Below are 17808 nucleotides of genomic sequence, written 5' to 3' on the forward strand. Positions count from 1 at the left end.
GCTCTCAGGGGTGGCGTTCCGGGGGGAGGAGGTTGGGCTGGGATTCGGGGAGGGGGCTGTTTGCAGGAGGTCAGACTAGGATGGGGGGGCTGGGTTTGTGGGGGTCAGGCTGGATCTGGGAGGCTGGGTTTGTGGGGGGTCAGGCTAGGATCTGGGGGGCTGGGTTTGCAGGGGGCGAGGATGGGGTTTGTGGGGGGGTTGGACTGGGATCTGGGGGGCTGGGTTTGTGGGGGGCGAGGATGGGGTTTGTGGGGAGTTGGACTGGGGGGCTGTGTTCATGGGGGTCATGCTGGGATCTGGGGGCTGGGTTTGTGGGGGGGGTCGGGCTGGGGGCTGGGTTTGTGGGGGGTCAGGCTGGGATCTCGGGGCTGGGTTTGTGGGGGGTCAGGCTGGGGGCTGGGTTTGTGGGGGGGTCAGGCTGGGATCTGGGGGCTGGGTTTGTGGGGGGGGTCCGGCTGGGATCTCAGGGCTGGGTTTGTGGGGGGGTTGGGCTGGGTTTGTGGGGGATAGGCCTGAGATATATTCGGGGGACTTGACTCCGACCATGTTGGGATCTGTCTGGGGAATTGCATTTCTTTACGGGAGCCCGTGAGTGGTGTCACTGTCCCCTCGCTGCCCCGCCCCAGAGGCAGCCGCATTTCAGCACTGGGCCAGCCTTTCTGGTGTGGCTCTTACCCCTCCCCTCCTGCCCACTGCTTCCCATTCGGCCTTTGTCAGGGAGCGCCAAGAACCCGCCGTCCTCCCAAACCCAGAGGCCGGAATCACGTCGCTGCTCCTGTCGGCCGAAGCCTCTTCCTCTCTCTGGCAGCCTTCCCGGGCCTCCAGGCTGTCGTGGGAGGCAGTGTGGCCAGGGAACCAGGACTCCTGGGTTCTAGGCCCAGTGCTTGGAGGAGAGTGGGGCCTAGTGGTTAGAGCAGAGGGCCCGGGAGCCAGGACTGGCTCTGCCATTGCCCGTCCCCCGATCCTGTCCCCCCCGGGCCATTGGTGAAACGTGACTTTTCGTCTCCTGGCGTGGGAGGAGGAGTCCAGCGGGGGCCCGTTTCCCCTCGGAAAGCAATGGCAGCTCTTTGGAGGCGGCTCCCAGGGGTGTGTTGATTTCACCCCCCCCATGCTCTGCGGAGCCAGGGGGCCGGCCACTCGGTAACGGCCGAGCCGAGCACGACAACGAGTGCAAGAAGGGATCCGGCTGTGGGAAGGATACTGCGGGCGTTCCCAGCGGTGGCAGCCCCCGGGAAGGGAGAACCCCCCAGCACTAAACTCCTCCCTGTGCCCCCTTCAACGCCCCTAGTACATCGGCTCCTGCCCCTCCCTCCCAGTGCTTCCGGAACGCCGTGAACAGCTGGTTTGTGGCACTCAGGTTCCAGGAGGGAGGGGGAGGACTGGGGGAAGAGGCAAGGTGGGGGCGGGGCCAGCCCATGACAAAACGAGAAATCGGCAACTATGGTGGGAGACTCTTTTTTTTTTTGGCCAAAGCCACGACACATTTTGCGGTTTCTCATCCATTTCGGCAAATGGTTTGGGTTGGAAAAAGCCCCCAGAAAATAATCCCCCCAAAGAGTTTGCGTCCTGATTCCCAACCACAGCTCAAAAGGAAACATTTTGTTTGAACCTACATGGGATTTTTTTTTTTGATTTGCTGGAAATGATTTTCCCCCAGGGTGGGGATGGGGGGTTCATCTGTATTTCTCTGAAGCAGCTGCGACATCAGAAGAGCCAGACGGGGTCAGGCCAGACATCCCTCTAACCCAGTGTCCTGTCTTTGGACAGTGGCCAACGCCAGGTGCCCCAGCGGGAGGGAACAGACCAGGGAAACATCCCCTATCGCCCCTTCTCGGCCTTTGGGAACTGTCACGGATAGAGATAGGATACCGGAGTAGTTGGGCCTGTTGTTCTGCTCTGGGGCCGGTATTCCTGTGGGATTTGGAAGAGGGCCTGTGGAGTGTAACATGGCTACTGTTCTGGACTGGGAAGAGATGCCATAGGGAGGACTGGATATTACTCTCTTCTGAAGCTGCAAACTGGCTCCTTGTTGATTTCATCCTCTACTGTACATGGAATCTGAACTAGATTCCGGTGGCTGGGACTTACCTCGCCAGCCTCCGCCACACGCACAAGCTGAATGCCGCAGACATCAGAGTACAAGTTCTTTTGTTCTGTGTCCGTACAGCGTCTATTGCTGGGGGTGCTAAAGGGGTCGTAGGCCACGGCTGGTGCTCATAGACGCTACCACAATCCAGATAATAAATACTGTTAATTTACAACATTCTTTGCTCCTTTTTGGTGCATAGGGATGAGGTCAGAACGAACGTATTCCCCTCGAAAGAGATCAGGGTTGCATTTCTGCTTTAAAATATTTGTGTCCATTTCGGAGGCTGTTAGTGCGATGGGATGGAGATTCCACATTTTTGGGGGCAGAATTTTTGTTCCGCACCATGTAAATTTGAAGTAGTAATGAACTTTATCCATGTGGAGACCTTTCATTGAAATATGGTTGGGTTTATTGGGCTATGAAGTTTTACAGCTTTTGACATGCAATGAGAAATGCGGATAGATCATATTTTGAGCGATTCAGAATTCTGCTGGCAATACTGAAATTAAAAATGTCGATGAAAATATGGTGCTGAAATTGGACACTGGTGCAAAGCATCATTGGAATTTCAGAGCATAACTGGGAAACATTGCAATGAGATTTGCCAGCATGATAGGAAATATCAAAATTGAAATGCCAGTGAAAATGTTTTGTTGAAATTTGAAACTGATGAAAAATGTCATTGGAATTTTAATGTTTGTAGGGGGGGAATTTCAATGCGATTCAAAATTCTGATGGAAAATGTCAGAATTAGTAGTGTCACTGGAATGTTTTGGTTGAAATGCTTGTGATATTTTGAAGAGGAATTTTAATTTTGTGGGTACTCAAATTGAGATGGAAAATAACAAAACTTGAAATGTGACTGAAAAATTTGCACTGAAACTTGATATTTTGATGCAAAATTTCATTGATATTTGAAGAAGTCAATATGAGTGTTGCAATTCAAATTTCGGAGCAAATATTTCAGTGAGATTGATGATTTTGACAAAAAAAGTCCCAGTTTGAAATGTCAAAAAATGTTTTGATACTTGAAATTGGTGAAGAAAATGCACTGGAATTTTTAAAAGTATGATGAAAACATTTCAACAACATTTGAAATTCTGATGGGAAACAGAAATTTGCAATGTCAGTGGAAGGTTTTGTGTGAATTTGAAATTCTGATGAATGTTTTCACTGATATTTGCAGTGTGGATGAGAAATGTTGCAATTCAAATTTTTGAGGAAAAATTTCAGTAAGATTAAAAATTCTGATAAAATACTGAAATTGAAAACATGGATGAATTTTTTTTGTAGAAATGTTGAACATTTTTACTGAAATTGGACCTTTTTGATAATTTTTACTGGCATGCGAAGGGTTGATGGGAAAGGTGCACATTCAATTTCTGATGAAAATATTATGATGAAATCTGGATGGAAAATAAATATCAAAATTTGAAATGTCAAAATATTTTCTTGGAATTTGAAATTGATGAAAAATTTCACTAGCATTTTCAATTGTGAGTGGGGAAAAAATTCAATGACCTTCAAAATTCTCATGAAAATGATCGAAGTTCTGAATGTGTCTGAGAAATAGGAACGTTTTGAGAAGTTTTGAGATTCCAAATGTGGGTGAATAAGCACTGCAATCAAACACATTTGACATTTGGATGGAAAAGATCGAAATTCCAAATGTTGCAAGTTGTTTGTGGACATTTCAAATGTTGATGAAAATCGGCCCTGACGTTTGGATGAGATTCCTGCTTTTGCATCACTAGATTGAAGACAATGTAGCTAAGATTTCCCCTTGCTTCTGTCTCTCTCTCTCTCTCTCTCTCTCTGTCTAGCTCTCCCGTGAGGTGACGGGCCAGGGTGAATGATGCCCGGTCATTGATAAGAGTCTGGGGAGAATGACCTGCCGTGTCATCCCCGTTTTGTCTCTTCCCCAGACTGGCCAATTTCCTCCAGCCAAAACCCTGTCCGTGGGAATTGGTGATGTCTAGTGCAAAAAGGAAGTAAAATTTTCCCCTCCAAAAAATCACTGGATCACAGCCTGGCCCAGGAAGCCAGCTGGACTGTCGAAATCACTCTCGTCTCTACCTCTGGGGGTCAAAGAATAACCCCCAACAGAGCCCTTGATTTCCTGCTCTAGGGTTTCTCTTTGCTACTTGCAGCCTGGCTCTGAAGCAACAGACGGCGTCCCTCAAGTGGTGTCCCAGGTGGATTGCAGCTCCTGGGGACGGGACCCTTCTAGCACTACTAGTGGCCCGGAGGGGTACTGCGCCTTGAAGTGCCAGAACTCCTCCAGTGCCTGGTGCCCCTGGCGGCACGGTACCACGTGGCGGATTTGTGGCATGGAAAGGGCGTTAATAAGCACCAGGCTGGGCTTGAAAACTGCACTCAGCCCAAGGTAGACGGGAAGCGTGTGATTGCCTGCGAGATTCCCAGCTCCCAGGAGCCACACCTGCTGCCCGAGGTCCCAGATGTACGACACGGGTGCTAATGGAGCCCCCACTTGCCAGCCTTGCCGTGGGGCAAAGGGGGCTCTGAGCCGGGCTTTCCACCCCACCCGCCTCCTGGGCATTTTACAGCTGCTCTGGCACTGAGCCATGGCTACGCGATTCCTGTCCTTCTGTCAGTAATACTCCGTCTGTCTGTCTGTCCTGTCTCTGAGTGGACTCTAGTCTGTATGTCTGTACACTGTCTGACTTCCTCTTTGGACTATCTATCTATCCCCACACCCCCCATCGATCGATCGATCGATCGATCTATCTATCTATCTATCTATCTATCTATCTATCCCCATACACCCCATCTATCTATCTATCTATCCCCACACACCCCATCGATCGATCGATCTATCTATCTATCCCCACACCCCCCTCTATCTATCTATCTATCTATCTATCTATCTATCTATCTATCTATCTATCTATCCCCATACACCTTATCCCTCTCTCTCCCCCCATACACCCCCTCTAACTATCTATCTACCTATCCTCGTTAGATTGTGGTGCTGCTACCTCTCCGGCCCCATGCAGACCCTTGTATCTGCCTATTGTCTGTTTCATGACAGTGTCTCCTTCACTCATTACACTCAGGGCTAAACTCTCTCTCCCCTCCCCAGAGAAGCGCATAAGCCTCCCTGCTTAGCGCGCGGCAACATGTGGTTAAGCTGTTGGAACTGACTGATTTATTTATGTGTGATTCATGTCATGGGAGCATTGGTTGCGTAGGAATCTTTTCCGCTCTGCGCCCGCGCGGCGTCTTGTGAATGACTTTGCCCTGTATCCGTAGGGATGTAACCGGCCTGGGTGTGATGGTGGGCTCTGGCTTTTTTTGTGGTTAAAGGGTAGAAATTTGGTAAAAAGTTTTCTACAGAGAAAAATCGAGAATGTTGGAGTTTGTTAGTGTGTGTGTGTGTGTGCAGAGAGTGAGGACAAAGCGTGCATTGAGTGAAACAGGGTTCCCTTATAGTGTGTGTGTGTGTGTGTGTGTGTGTGTGTGTGTACGTACAGCTGGACACACATCAACATGTGTGCGAATAGCCACCTGAAGTGTGGGATTAAAAATACCGTGTGCATGTGTGTGAGATTAGAATTGTGAGTCATTTGTGTGTGAGAGAGATTAGGAATTGACAGTGTGGCTTTCAGACTCTGATCACGGTCAGAGCTGTGTGCGAGATGGCTACGTCTGCAAGGGTTTGATTTTTAGCAGGGTGTGCTGGTTTCGCTGTGCCCACACGCAGCCCGACAATCAAACTGCAAAGGGGGGCCGGAGAGCTCATGCGAATGTCACTCGTTTCAGGGGACTGGGCCACATGCTGTTAAGAGTGTGTGGGTTTTATGGGGACAAAGCCTTAACTTTTGGGATCTCGCCCTGGACGGTCATTAATTTTCGTCCCACTGCCTGGACCACTCCCAAGCTTTCCCGCAGCTGTAAAAATGTAAATTGCTGCAAGGGAGAGAGGTTTCTAGTCCATAATTTTGTAACAATGAAAATTTAACTTGATGCAAACGAGGGGGAGGAGGGGTTAAAACCAAGCATTGCTCGCGGCCTAAATTATAAAGAGAGGGCAAACTGAGCACTACCTAGGTGACGTGGGTGCAGATCTCGGATGAAAATGTAAAGGAGGCTTGTGTCTGCGTGTGAGAAGGGTTAGAGAGACGGCTGCTGTCTGGGGGATGAATATGGTGGAGGTTGGGAGGGGGGTTAGAAGCACCCAGTGGAGGTGTGTATGGGACCATAAAAATGGCCAGACAGGGTTAGACCAAAGGTCCATCCAGCCTAGAGTCCTGTATGGCCAGTGCCAGGTGCTCCAGAGGGAGTGAACAGGGTCGCGGGTTCGAGTCCTGGAACCATCAGGTGATCCCTTTCCTGTCACCCATTCCCAGCCTCTGACAAACAGAGGCCAGGAACACCATTCCTACCCAGCCTGGCTAACAGCCATTGATGGATCAACTGCCATGAATCTATTTAGCTCATTTTTTAACCCTGTTAAAGTCCTGGCCTTCACCACATCCTCTGGCAAGGAGTTCCACAGGTTGGCGGTGCTCTGTGTGAAGAAAAACGTCCTTTGGTTTGCTTTAAACCTGCTGCCTGTTCATTTCCTTTGGTGATCCCTCATTCTTGTGTTATGGGCACAAGTAAATAACTTTTCCTTATTCACTGTCTCCACACCAGTCCTGATTTTATAGACCTCTGTCATTCCATGTGCATGGAATTAGAACTAGGAATATATGTGTGTATGTTACTGACTGCAAAACACACACACACACACACACACACACACACAACCCTATCCCCTCCCAGACACACACAGAACACACACACACACACACACAACCCTATCCCCTCCCAGACACACACAGAACACACACACACACACACACACAACCCTATCCCCTCCCAGACACACACAGAACACACACACACACACACACAACCCTATCCCCTCCCAGACACACACAGAATGAGAAGCAATATATGGGCAATGAGTTGTGATCGCTTCTGTGTTTTTGGGAGCATCCCTCTTCATACCTGTCGAAATTGACAGGATAATCTTCTGAAAAATACCCCAGAGGTGTGTATCCCCTGCATGCGTGTTTTGTTGTGGATGTAAAAGACTGAGCGAGCCGGGCTGCCCCTGCTGGAGGGAAGCAGGCCTGTGTGGGTGTGATCTGAGAAAATGGCAGGGAATCCCAAGCGGGCCGTTAACCTGCGGAACTCACCGCCAGGTGATCGAGAACACAGGTTTGGGATTTCATCTAAGCATGTGTAAGAGCCCAAGGTTAGAAAACGCGCCAAGGCTGCTCGCGAGGCAATACTGGGCATAAACCAAGATTAGTTTTCCTGGGCAGCCAGGCGGTTCCCAAACAATTTCTCTGCAGCCCGATTGCGGCAGGAGGGGGGGGCGGGGTACCGGCTAGATGGGAGGATCCCAAGCTGGGGCACTGTGGCGGGGAAGTTCACAGCAAGGCAGTCCCTGGCTGGGCGCGGGAGGGGGGGGTGACGGGAGGGATCCGAGGAGACGGGGGGGGGGGGGGGACCCGGGATTCCTGGGTCCCAGGGACACAGGCGCTGGGACTACCGCTCCCACAAGCCTCTGCCTGGGGAACTCCCCGGCCCATGGTGCTTTGCGGAGTGCGGGGGGGGGGGGGCGCCCCGCTTTTCTCTGCCGCTTCCTGCCCCGCGGGGTGCGGACGGGAGCGGGGGCCGCATGGAGCCGGGCCCGCCCCGCACGGAGCCGGCAGCTGCCGCCGCCAGAGCCGCTGGGTGCCGGGGTGAGCCACCCCCCTGCACCGCCCGCAGCCCCCCTCCCCCCCTCCCGCTGCACCGCCTGCAGCCCCCCGCCCCTGCAGCCCCCCTGTACCGCCTGCAGCCCCCCCCGCTGCACCGCCCGCAGCCCCCCCCTGCAGCCCCCGCCCCTGCAGCCCCCCTGCACCGCCCGCAACCCCCCCCCCCCGCTGCACCGCCCGCAGCCCCCCTGCAGCCCCCGCCCCTGCAGCCCCCCTGCACCGCCCGCAGCCCCCCCCGCTGCACCGCCCGCAGCCCCCCTTCCCCTCCCGCTGCACCGCCTGCAGCCCCCCGCCCCTGCAGCCCCCCTGCACCGCCCGCAGCCCCCCCCGCTGCACCGCCCGCTGCACCGCCTGCAGCCCCCCTGCAGCCCCCCGCCCCTGCAGCCCCCCTGCACCGCCCGCAACCCCCCCCGCTGCACCGCCCGCTGCACCGCCTGCAGCCCCCCTGCAGCCCCCCTGCACCGCCCGCAGCCCCCCCGCATGCTGCACCGCTCGCTGCCACCCACCCCCCTGCACCGCCCGCAGCCCCCCCGCCCGCTGCACCGCCCGCAGCCCCCCGCCCCTGCAGCCCCCCTGCACCGCCTGCAGCCTCCCCGCCCGCTGCACCGCCCGCAGCCCCCCGCCCCTGCAGCCCCCCTGCACCGCCCGCAGCCCCCCCGCTGCACCGCCTGCAACACCCCCCCCGCCCCTGCAGTCCCCCTGCACCGCTCGCAGCCCCCCGCCCCTGCAGCCCCCCGCCCCTGCAGCCCCCCCCCGCCACTCCGCCTCTTGCTCTTGAGTCTCTCCATCCATCCCCCCGCCCTGTACCTGCCTCCCCTTCCACCGCCTCTGCCTGCCCACCCCCAGCCTGGCTGGGATCTGCCCCCCCTCACCCTGACACCCCACTGGGGAATGGCCTGGCAGGCACCTCCCCCCGCCCGGCTGAGCCCACACGAGGCCTGGCTCGGGCGGGCCCGAGAGCCCCCTGGGATGGGTAGCACGAGGGGGCGCGTGGGGACAGCTAAGCATGGGTGGGACGGAGGGACAGGCCGGGGGGCAGGGCTGGGGGTGGGGACAGAGGGGGCATGGTGGGGGGGGGGGGGCAATGCAGCCGGCAGGATGGATGGAGAGATGGGGTTGGGGGCCCAAGCTGGGGGAACTGACAGCGACAGGGGAGTGAGGCTGGGTGGCTGGGGGGGGCAGGAAGTATGGGGATGGCTGGAAGGGGTATAGGGCGGGACGGGGGCTCAGGGATGGGAAGATGGGAGTGGGGGGGAACAGGGAAGGGGGTGCAGGAGCGCAGGGAAGGGGATGGAGGGACCCGGATCCGGAGGTGCGGGGCGTTTGCAAGGGGGGGTTGCGGGCGGAGGGAGGGGAAAGGCAGTGGGTGGTGCAGCAGGCAGGGGGCTGCGGGTGGTGCAGGGGGGCTGCAGAGGTGGGGGGCTGTGGGCAGAGGGAGGGGAAGGGCGGCGGGCAGTGCAGGAGTGGGGAGGTTGCAGGGGGTGGGGAATGTGGGCGGGGGGCTGCAGGCGGTGCAGCGGGCGGGGGCGGGGGGCTGCAGGGGGGCTACGGGCAGTGCAGGGTTGGGGGGCTGCGTGCAGTGCAGCGGGCGGGGGGGCTGAGGGCAGTGCAGGGGTGGGGGGCTTCAGGGGGTGGGGAATGCGGACGGGGGGGCTGCAGGCGGTTCAGGGACCGGGGGGGCTGCGGGCAGGAGGTGGGATGCGCAGAGGGGTGTAGGTGGGTAGATGGAGAGAAAGAGGTGTGTGGGGACGGATGGGGTAGCTACCCAGAGTCATGAAGGGGGTGGAGACAGTGAGGGGTGTGAGTAGGAGAACAGACGTGATGAGGTGTGTGGGGGAGGATAAGGGGTGTCTGGCAGAGCAAGGGACAGGTAGGTGATGAGGTGTGTGGGGGTGGATAAGGGGTGTCTGGGAGAGCGAGGGACAGGTAGATGACGAGGTGTGTGGGGGTGGATGGGGGGTGTCTGGGAGAGCAAGGGACAGGTAGATGACGAGGTGTGTGGGGGTGGATAGGGGGTGTCTGGGAGAGCAAGGGACAGGTAGATGATGAGGTGTGTGGGGATGGATAGGGGGTGTCTGGGAGAGCAAGGGACAGGTAGATGACGAGATGTGTGGGGGTGGATAGGGGGTGTCTGGGAGAGCAAGGGACAGGTAGATGATGAGGTGTGTGGGGGTGGATAGGGGGTGTCTGGGAGAGCAAGGGACAGGTAGGTGATGAGGTGTGTGGGGATGGATAGGGGGTGTCTGGGAGAGCGAGGGACAGGTAGATGACGAGGTGTGTGGGGGTGGATGGGGGTGTCTGGGAGAGCGAGGGACAGGTAGATGACGAGGTTGTGGGAGTGGATAGGGGGTGTCTGGGAGAGCAAGGGACAGGTAGATGACGAGGTGTGTGGGGGTGGATAGGGGGTGTCTGGGAGAGCAAGGGACAGGTAGATGACGAGGTGTGTGGGGGTGGATGGGGGTGTCTGGGAGAGCAAGGGACAGGTAGATGACGAGGTGTGTGGGGGTGGATGGGGGTGTCTGGGAGAGTGAGGGACAGGTAGATGACGAGGTGTGTGGGAGTGAATAGGGGGTGTCTGGGAGAGTGAGGGACAGGTAGGTGACGAGGTGTGTGGGGGAGGATAAGGGATGTCTGGGAGAGTGAGGGACAGGTAGATGACGAGGTGTGTGGGGGTGGATGGGGTGTCTGGGAGAGTGAGGGACAGGTAGATGACGAGGTGTGTGGGGGAGGATAAGGGATGTCTGGGAGAGTGAGGGACAGGTAGGTGACGAGGTGTGTGGGGGTGGATGGGGTGTCTGGGAGAGCGAGGGACAGGTAGGTGACGAGGTGTGTGGGGGTGGATGGGGTGTCTGGGAGAGCGAGGGACAGGTAGGTGACGAGGTGTGTGGGGGTGGATGGGGTGTCTGGCAGAGCGAGGGACAGGTAGCTGACGAAGGGTACAGGCAGCGAGGTGCGGGAGGGTGGATGGATGGGAGGATGGGGGACAGACACACGGACGGAGAGGCGTGTGTGGACATCGGCGAGATGGAACGTGCGTGGATGGGTGGATGAAGGAGTCCCACGTCCTCTTATCTGCCTGCTCTCTAAGACAGGCAGTACCCGGTGTTGCCATCTCTCCAGACAGGCCCCCGCCTCTATGTGTCTCGGGCCGCCAGGGAGCGTGAGCAGAACCATCCCCAATCCGGTGTCTCTCTCCTGTCCCCAGACCCTGGTCCCGCCTCCATGCATGGGCCGAGGCGCAGAAAGCGCCCACGAGGGGTGTCCCTTTTCCTCAGCACCCCTTGCTTGTCCTGCAGGTCCTGGGTCCGGATGTCCGCATGAGGAGGACAAGAGAGCTGCTAAGATGGCGCCACCCATCGGGGATGTTTCCGGAAAGGCCCTCGAGGGACGTGTGACCTCAGTGTCACTGACCCGCCCCAAGACTGAGGAGGAGGAAGTGGCCAAGGAGGCATGTCTCAACGGGGATCTTGTGGAGGCCCATGGGGGACAGGCAACGAGGATGACCATGGCCAACGTGTTGACTCCCAACATGGACAATCCTGGGAAGGCCCGACAGCGCCATTCAGCCTCCATCTCACTGACTGTTCCTAAGGTCGAGGAGGAGGAGGAGGCTTCCAAGATGGCGCCTCCTGCGATGGCTGTTCTTCTGAACGCCCAAAGGCAACGCTGGAGCTCAGGGTCATTGACGACGACTGAGAAGGAGGCTGCCCTGATGGAGGCTGTCAATGGGGATGGTGCCGCGAAGGCACAGGAGGGATGTCCTCAGTGGACAGCTGTGGTCAAGACGATGCCTCCAAACATGGACGTTTGTGGCTTGGGCCAGCTGGGATGTACGGCCTCCGATTTACTGCCTGCCTGTAAGACTGAGGAAGAGGAGGCTGAAGATGCTAGAACGGTGCCAGCCAAGGCCTATGATGACGTGAAGGCCCGAGAGGGGCACTCAACATGGATGACCATGGCCAAGATGGAACTGCTCAATGGGGATGTTGACGTGAAGATCCAAGGGGAACATCTGACCCTGATGCCATTGGCCATCCCTAAGCCCGAGGAGGAGTGTGAAGACCCCAAGGCTCCATCCAATGGGGACATTGATGTGGAGACCCAAGAGGGGCACTCAACATGGATGACCATGGCCAAGATGGAACCTCTCAATGGGGATGTTGACTTGACGGTCCAAGGGGAACCCTTGACCCTGATGCCATTGGCTGAGGGGGATGGAGCCACCGAGCCAGGAACTCCCTCTGCCCCGGCTTGCCAGCGCCCGTACCGCTGCGGCGAATGCGGCAAAGCCTTCTCCCGCAGCTCGGCCTGCGTCAAGCACCAACGCACCCACACGGGTGAGCGCCCGTACGGCTGCCCGGAGTGTGGCAAGTCCTTCGGCCAGAGCTCCACCCTCAACCGGCACCGCCAGGCCCACCTGGCCGACAGGCCGCACCAGTGCGCGGCCTGCGGCAAGGCCTACGGGACTGCCTCGGCCCTGGCCCAGCACAGCAAGAGTCACCTGGTGGAGAAGCCCCACCGGTGCCCGCAGTGCGGCAAAGGGTTCAGCGAACGCTCAAACCTGGCAAAGCACCAGCTGATCCACACGGGCGAGCGGCCCCACCGGTGCCCGCAGTGCAGCAAAGGGTTCAGCCAGAAGGCCAATCTCCGGCGTCACCTGGAGACGCACCGTGGCAGCGAGCCGCACCAGTGCGCCGATTGCGGGCGGGCCTTCCGCCACGCCCGGCGGCTGGCTCAGCACCGCCGGGCCTGCCACCCGCCCGGCGAGCCCCACGCCTGTGCCGACTGCGGCCAGACCTTCGCCGCCCGCTCCCAGCTGGCCCGGCACCGGCGCCGGCACACGGACGAGCGCCCCTACCGCTGCGGCGTCTGCGGCAAGGCCTACAGCCTCAGCTCCCACCTGCTGGTGCACCAGCGCGGGCACACGGAGGAGCGGCCGTACCGCTGTGCCGACTGCGGGGCCGGCTTCGCCGAGGCCGCCAAGTTGGCCCAGCACCGGCGCAGCCACGCGGAGGAGAGGCCCCACCAGTGCGCCCAGTGCGGGCGGCGCTTCGGCCTCCGCTCCAACCTGACGCGGCACCAGCGGGCCCACTCGGGCGAGAAGCCGCACCGCTGCGGCCAGTGCGGCAAGGCCTTCAGCCGCGGCTCCAACCTGGCCCAGCACCAGCGGACGCACCGCGGCGAGAAGCCCTACCGCTGCGGCCAGTGCGGGAAGGCCTTTGCCGTCAGCACCCACCTCCTCATCCACCAGCGCTCCCACACCGGGGAGAGGCCGTTCCGCTGCCCGCACTGCGGCAAAGGCTTCACCGTCAGCTCCAACCTCCGGCAGCACCTGCGCATCCACACCGGGGAGCGCCCCTACCCCTGCGCCCAGTGCGGGAAGAGCTTCCGGGCTCGGACTCACCTCCGCACCCACCAGAAAGTCCACGCCTGAGCCCGCGGGGCTGGGCCGGCCAGGCTGTGCTTGGCAGTGGCTGTAGTGGGAGACGGGGGGGAGGCTTGGTTCTACAGGGCCATGGGGGTCCATGGGGTGGGGTCATGGTTCTGAAGGGACGGGAGAGACCAGTGGGGGGTCTTGGAGCTTTAGGGTCATGGGGGTCCATAGGGTGGGGTCACGGCTCCGTAGGGATGTTGGAGACCAGAGGGGGGGTCTTGGATCTTTAGGGCCATGGGGGTCCATAGGGTAGGATCATGGCTCCATAGGGATGTTGGAGACCAGTGGGGGGTCTTGGATCTTTAGGGCCATGAGGATCCAGGGGGTGAGGTTATGGTTCTGTAGGGACGTGGGAGACCAGAGGGGGAGTCTTGGATCTTTAGGGCCATTGGGATCCATGGGGTGGGGTCACAGCTCCATAGGGACGTGGGAGACCAGGGGGGAGTCTTGGATCTTTAGGGCCATTGGGGTCCATGGGGCGGGGTCACGGTTCCATAGGGACGTGGGAGACCAGGGGGGAGTCTTGGATCTTTAGGGCCATAGGGATCCCTGGGGTGGGGTCACGGCTCCATAGGGACGTGGGAGACCAGTGCGGGGGTCTTGGATCTTTAGGGCCATAGGGATCCCTGGGGTGGGGTCACGGTTCCATAGGGACGTGGGAGACCAGGGGGGAGTCTTGGATCTTTAGGGCCATTGGGGTCCATGGGGTGGGGTCACGGTTCCATAGGGACGTGGGAGACCAGTGCGGGGGTCTTGGATCTTTAGCACCACGGGGCGGGGTCATGACCCCATAGGGCAGAGGTTTTCAAACTTTTCCTTGCGACACAATTGAAGAAAATCGTTGATGTCTGTGCCCCAACATAATTACACCTTTTGACTGGATCGAGGGCTCCGGGGTGGGGCTGGAGCCGAGGGGCTCGGGGAGCAGGAGGGGGCTCTGGGTTTGGGGGAGGGCTCAGGGCTAGGGCAGCGATGGGGCGTGGGCAGTGGGGGTGCTAAGGCAGCTTCCGGCCTGTTCTGGCACTGTGCATGCAAGTGGATCTGCGTGCTGCTCTTATCCTTAGCCCCGCCCCCTCTAGCTCCCATTGGCCGGGAACCAGCCAATGGGCGTGCAGGGTTGGTGCTTGGGGTGGAACAGCTGGCTGCTCCCAGGGCTGCCGTGTCACGATGCCACGCCCCGAGAATCCAGCACCCGTGGGACGTGGCTCCAGCGCTTCATGCGGAGCCTGGCGCAGATCTCCGGGCCGTGGGGGCTAGGCCTGGCTCCGGGCGGGGAAGGGGTCCAGCGGCTGCAGGAAGCTGAGGCCGGGGCACCTGGGTCCTGCTGCCATCGGCTGCTGGGCGACCTCAGGCGCTGAGCGCGTCCTGCCCCCCTCCTCCGCGTGGCCGGGGGCCCGGCAGAGTCTCTCCGGCCCCGTCTCTGTGCCATTGGGACGACCCAAGGGGGAGGAAGGAGCTCCCTGGGGGGCAGCCCCTGAGATGTGCCAGGCGGAACCCAGCTGGCATCCCCCTCCCGGTAATGCTGAGGGGCCCAGGCTACAGGGGATTTCGAGCCTCAGTTTCCAGATCATCATTCTTCCTGTTGTGACCGTAGGGCCTAGGAGGCCGGGTTGGCAACTGTCCAGTTACACAAACCCGAATACCCCTGCCCGGCTCACTCCATCCCCCCTCCCGCCAGGGGCTTGGGGTGCAGGAGGGGGTGGGGCTGAGGGGGAAGCGTGCAGGTGGGGGCGCTAGGCTGGGCCTTCGGGTGCGGAAGGGGGAGAGGGGTGAGGGCTCTGGGTGGGAGTTTGGGTGCAGGAGGGGGCTCAGGGCTGGGGGAGGGGGTTACAGTGTGGGGTGCGGTTCCGGGAGGGGGGAGGGGCAGAGGTTTGGGATGCAGGAGGGGGCGGGGCTTAGGGGCTCGCACCACTCTCATTGGCTGCAGTTCCCAGCCAAGGGGAGCTGCGGAGACCCCCCCCCCGCACTCCGCCATGGACTTTCAGCACCCGATTGCTCCCCGACGGGCTTGAGTAGCCTCGGGGCTCCAGGAGACGCCTGGAGAAAGCCCCTACCAGGGAGTGACCCTGTCGCACGTGTGCCTGGGGCTCCTAACTCCCCTGGGCCTGTTGGAAACCTGCCTTCGGGTCAGCCCCAGCCTCAGGTAGGCCCCTGGCTCCCTCAGCCTCACTCACCTCAGTGGCTGTAGGGCGCCCCCCAGCTCTGAGGGGCTGGGCCTAATGGTGAGCGACACTAAGATTACTGGCCCGTGTCTGTCCCCAGATATTCCCTCCGTCTGTCCCCCTACACAGCTCTTGTCTGTCCGTCCGTCCCCCTCCATCATCCACCCCTCCCTCCCTCCCACCTTCTGTCTCGCAGGTTTCGCACTCACCTTCCCCGGGCCACGCCCCCTCCGCATTGCCCCCCCCCCCCATCGGGGGGGGGTCTCATTCACCCGCCTACCCCGGCTGTCTGCCTCAAAGGGGCTTGCAGGGGTGGGGGGCCGGTGAGTCTAGCTGACAGACCCCCCCCCCGTGTGTCGGGCGGAGGGAACGACACATCCGGCGTTTGGCTCAGAGCCAGCCGTGGGGCAGGAGCCCAGCGTGAGACGTTTCCCCCTGGAGCGGGGGGGGGTGGGGTGAGAAATGGTGCAGCCACGCCCTGTCCTGCCAGCACCCCTCCCCCCCCAGGCGTCAGGTGAGAAGGGGGGAGGAGGGGCTGGGAGCCAGGACTCCTGGGTTCTCTTCCCAGCTCCGAGGGGGGGGGGCGTGGGGACCAGTGGTTAGAACAGACGCATGTGAAGATCCAGGAGCCTGGTTTCTGTTCCCTCGGAGGAAGGGGGCTTGCAGTGTGTATGTGTGGGGGTGTGATTGGATTAATAAACATGTCGATTGCTCTAATGCCCAGAGTTGGGCCTATGCCCCAGGAGTCGTGACGCCCGGGCTGTCCTTACAGCAGCCCTGTGGGAGGCTATAAATAGCAGCCCCAGTGTTCAAATGGCCATCAGTAGGTTCCAGGATTAACAGCCCATCTGCTGCCTGGGAATGAGGCAAATCCCTGAAAGTTCACCTGGCTCCTGCCCAGACTACAGCTCCCACAATGCCCCCTTGCAGGACTAACATTACCCATGGTGCTTTGCAAAGCTGCTGGGCCTTCCCAGGGTGGGGGAGTGGGGTCTAGCCGGTTAAAGCTGTGTGGGGTGGCGGGGAGGAGCTGAGAGCCAGGACTTTCCCAGGCTCTGTGGGGTCTCTGTGGTGAGTGGTAGGATACCTGGGGCCCATCTCCAGCTCTGGAAGGAAAGTGGGGGCTAGTGGTTAGAGGGGGGTTGGGCGTCAGACTGGCTTAGCTGGGTTCTTCTGCCCACTTGGGCTCCTACAGATCCCGTAAAAGTCCTTCCCTCAGGGGTCACCGTGGGGTAAACTCAGCTCCCCGCCTGTAAATCTTGCACTCTCCCTGGAAAAATGCATGACAGTGAATGGACTCACTCCGGCTTCACACCCATTTACATGTCATTTGGGTGCTCGGCCCCTCTGGGAGCTGATCTGGTAAGCACAGGCTCAGCTCATGCCTTTCCGATGAGCCCTATACGGGCCCTGCTTACCCCACGGGGCCAAAACCGCCGGCAACAAATTGCTCATGGCCCTGAAATAAAAGGTGCTGCTTGGATTATGTCCTGGCCACACTGAGTTTGCACACAGCTGGGTCCAGCCGCATTCCTTCTTCGGGACGCGTCTTCCCAGGTCCCGGCACGCCGGCGGATCGGCGTGGTGTCCATGCCACAGCTCCTCGCCATGTGGCTTCCGGGCTGGGCTTGGCTTTTGAAGTCTTCCCCCTGGCGCGCCGGTCTCAGATTATTGTCTTACCTGGGACAGTGGTGGGCAGTGCCGTGGGACCGGCCTCTCCAGCGTGGCGGTGATGGAGTTTGAGGTTTTCATGAGCCAAACCACCCCGGGCCGAACCATGCCACACGACCCACCTTCGGGCACATTTTCCGCGGGGGGGGGTTTTGATGCGCTGGAGGGACACACGTTTTGTCGGTGTGCGCACAGCCAGGGATAAAGCATCGCAGAGCTGGGCCCAGATGGATCGACCTTCTGCCGCTATTCGCACAGCGCCGAGCGCAGCCTGCGATCTTCACCACCAGGCAGGGCGCGTAGGGGTGGGGCAGCTGGCTATGGGGAAGGCCAGGCGAGGAGGAGTTGGACCACGAACCAGTCGGTGTGGGGGCTGCAGCCGTGTCTCGCCAGGAAGCCGCCGCAGGAATGTGAGACCCCAGGAAAAGCGGGGCAGCGAAAGCTTTGGGGGATCACCTGGCTCCCTGCCTGGCCACACGCTCCCGGTGAGCAAACGGGGCCTTGGGATGTATAAACGGGGTTGCTTTACCTCTGTGTTTGGCTTGGAATTTGCGCCACCATGGGACTCGTCCCCACGCCACCCCTTGCCCGAGCCCCGCCTCCTCCCTCAAGTCTCCACCCACGCAGTCGTTGGCCCCGCCTCCCACCCCTCCGGTCCGAGCACACGGCGCATGATGC

General features: G+C 59.5%; 1 protein-coding gene across 1 annotated transcript; it reads left to right on the top strand.

Annotated features, from left to right (window-relative positions):
- The first annotated feature begins 7697 nt into the window (after positions 1–7697).
- On the top strand, positions 7698–16176 carry LOC142829300 (uncharacterized). Its single transcript, XM_075928731.1, has 2 exons — positions 7698–7848; positions 11160–16176. The coding sequence occupies exons 1-2, from the start codon at positions 7785–7787 to the stop codon at positions 13295–13297; spliced, it is 2202 nt and encodes a 733-aa protein (XP_075784846.1). The 5' UTR covers positions 7698–7784; the 3' UTR covers positions 13298–16176.
- Positions 16177–17808: the final 1632 nt, after the last annotated feature.

The sequence above is a fragment of the Pelodiscus sinensis genome, chromosome 4, assembly GCF_049634645.1.
Source record: "Pelodiscus sinensis isolate JC-2024 chromosome 4, ASM4963464v1, whole genome shotgun sequence".
Taxonomy (NCBI): Eukaryota; Metazoa; Chordata; order Testudines; family Trionychidae; genus Pelodiscus; species Pelodiscus sinensis.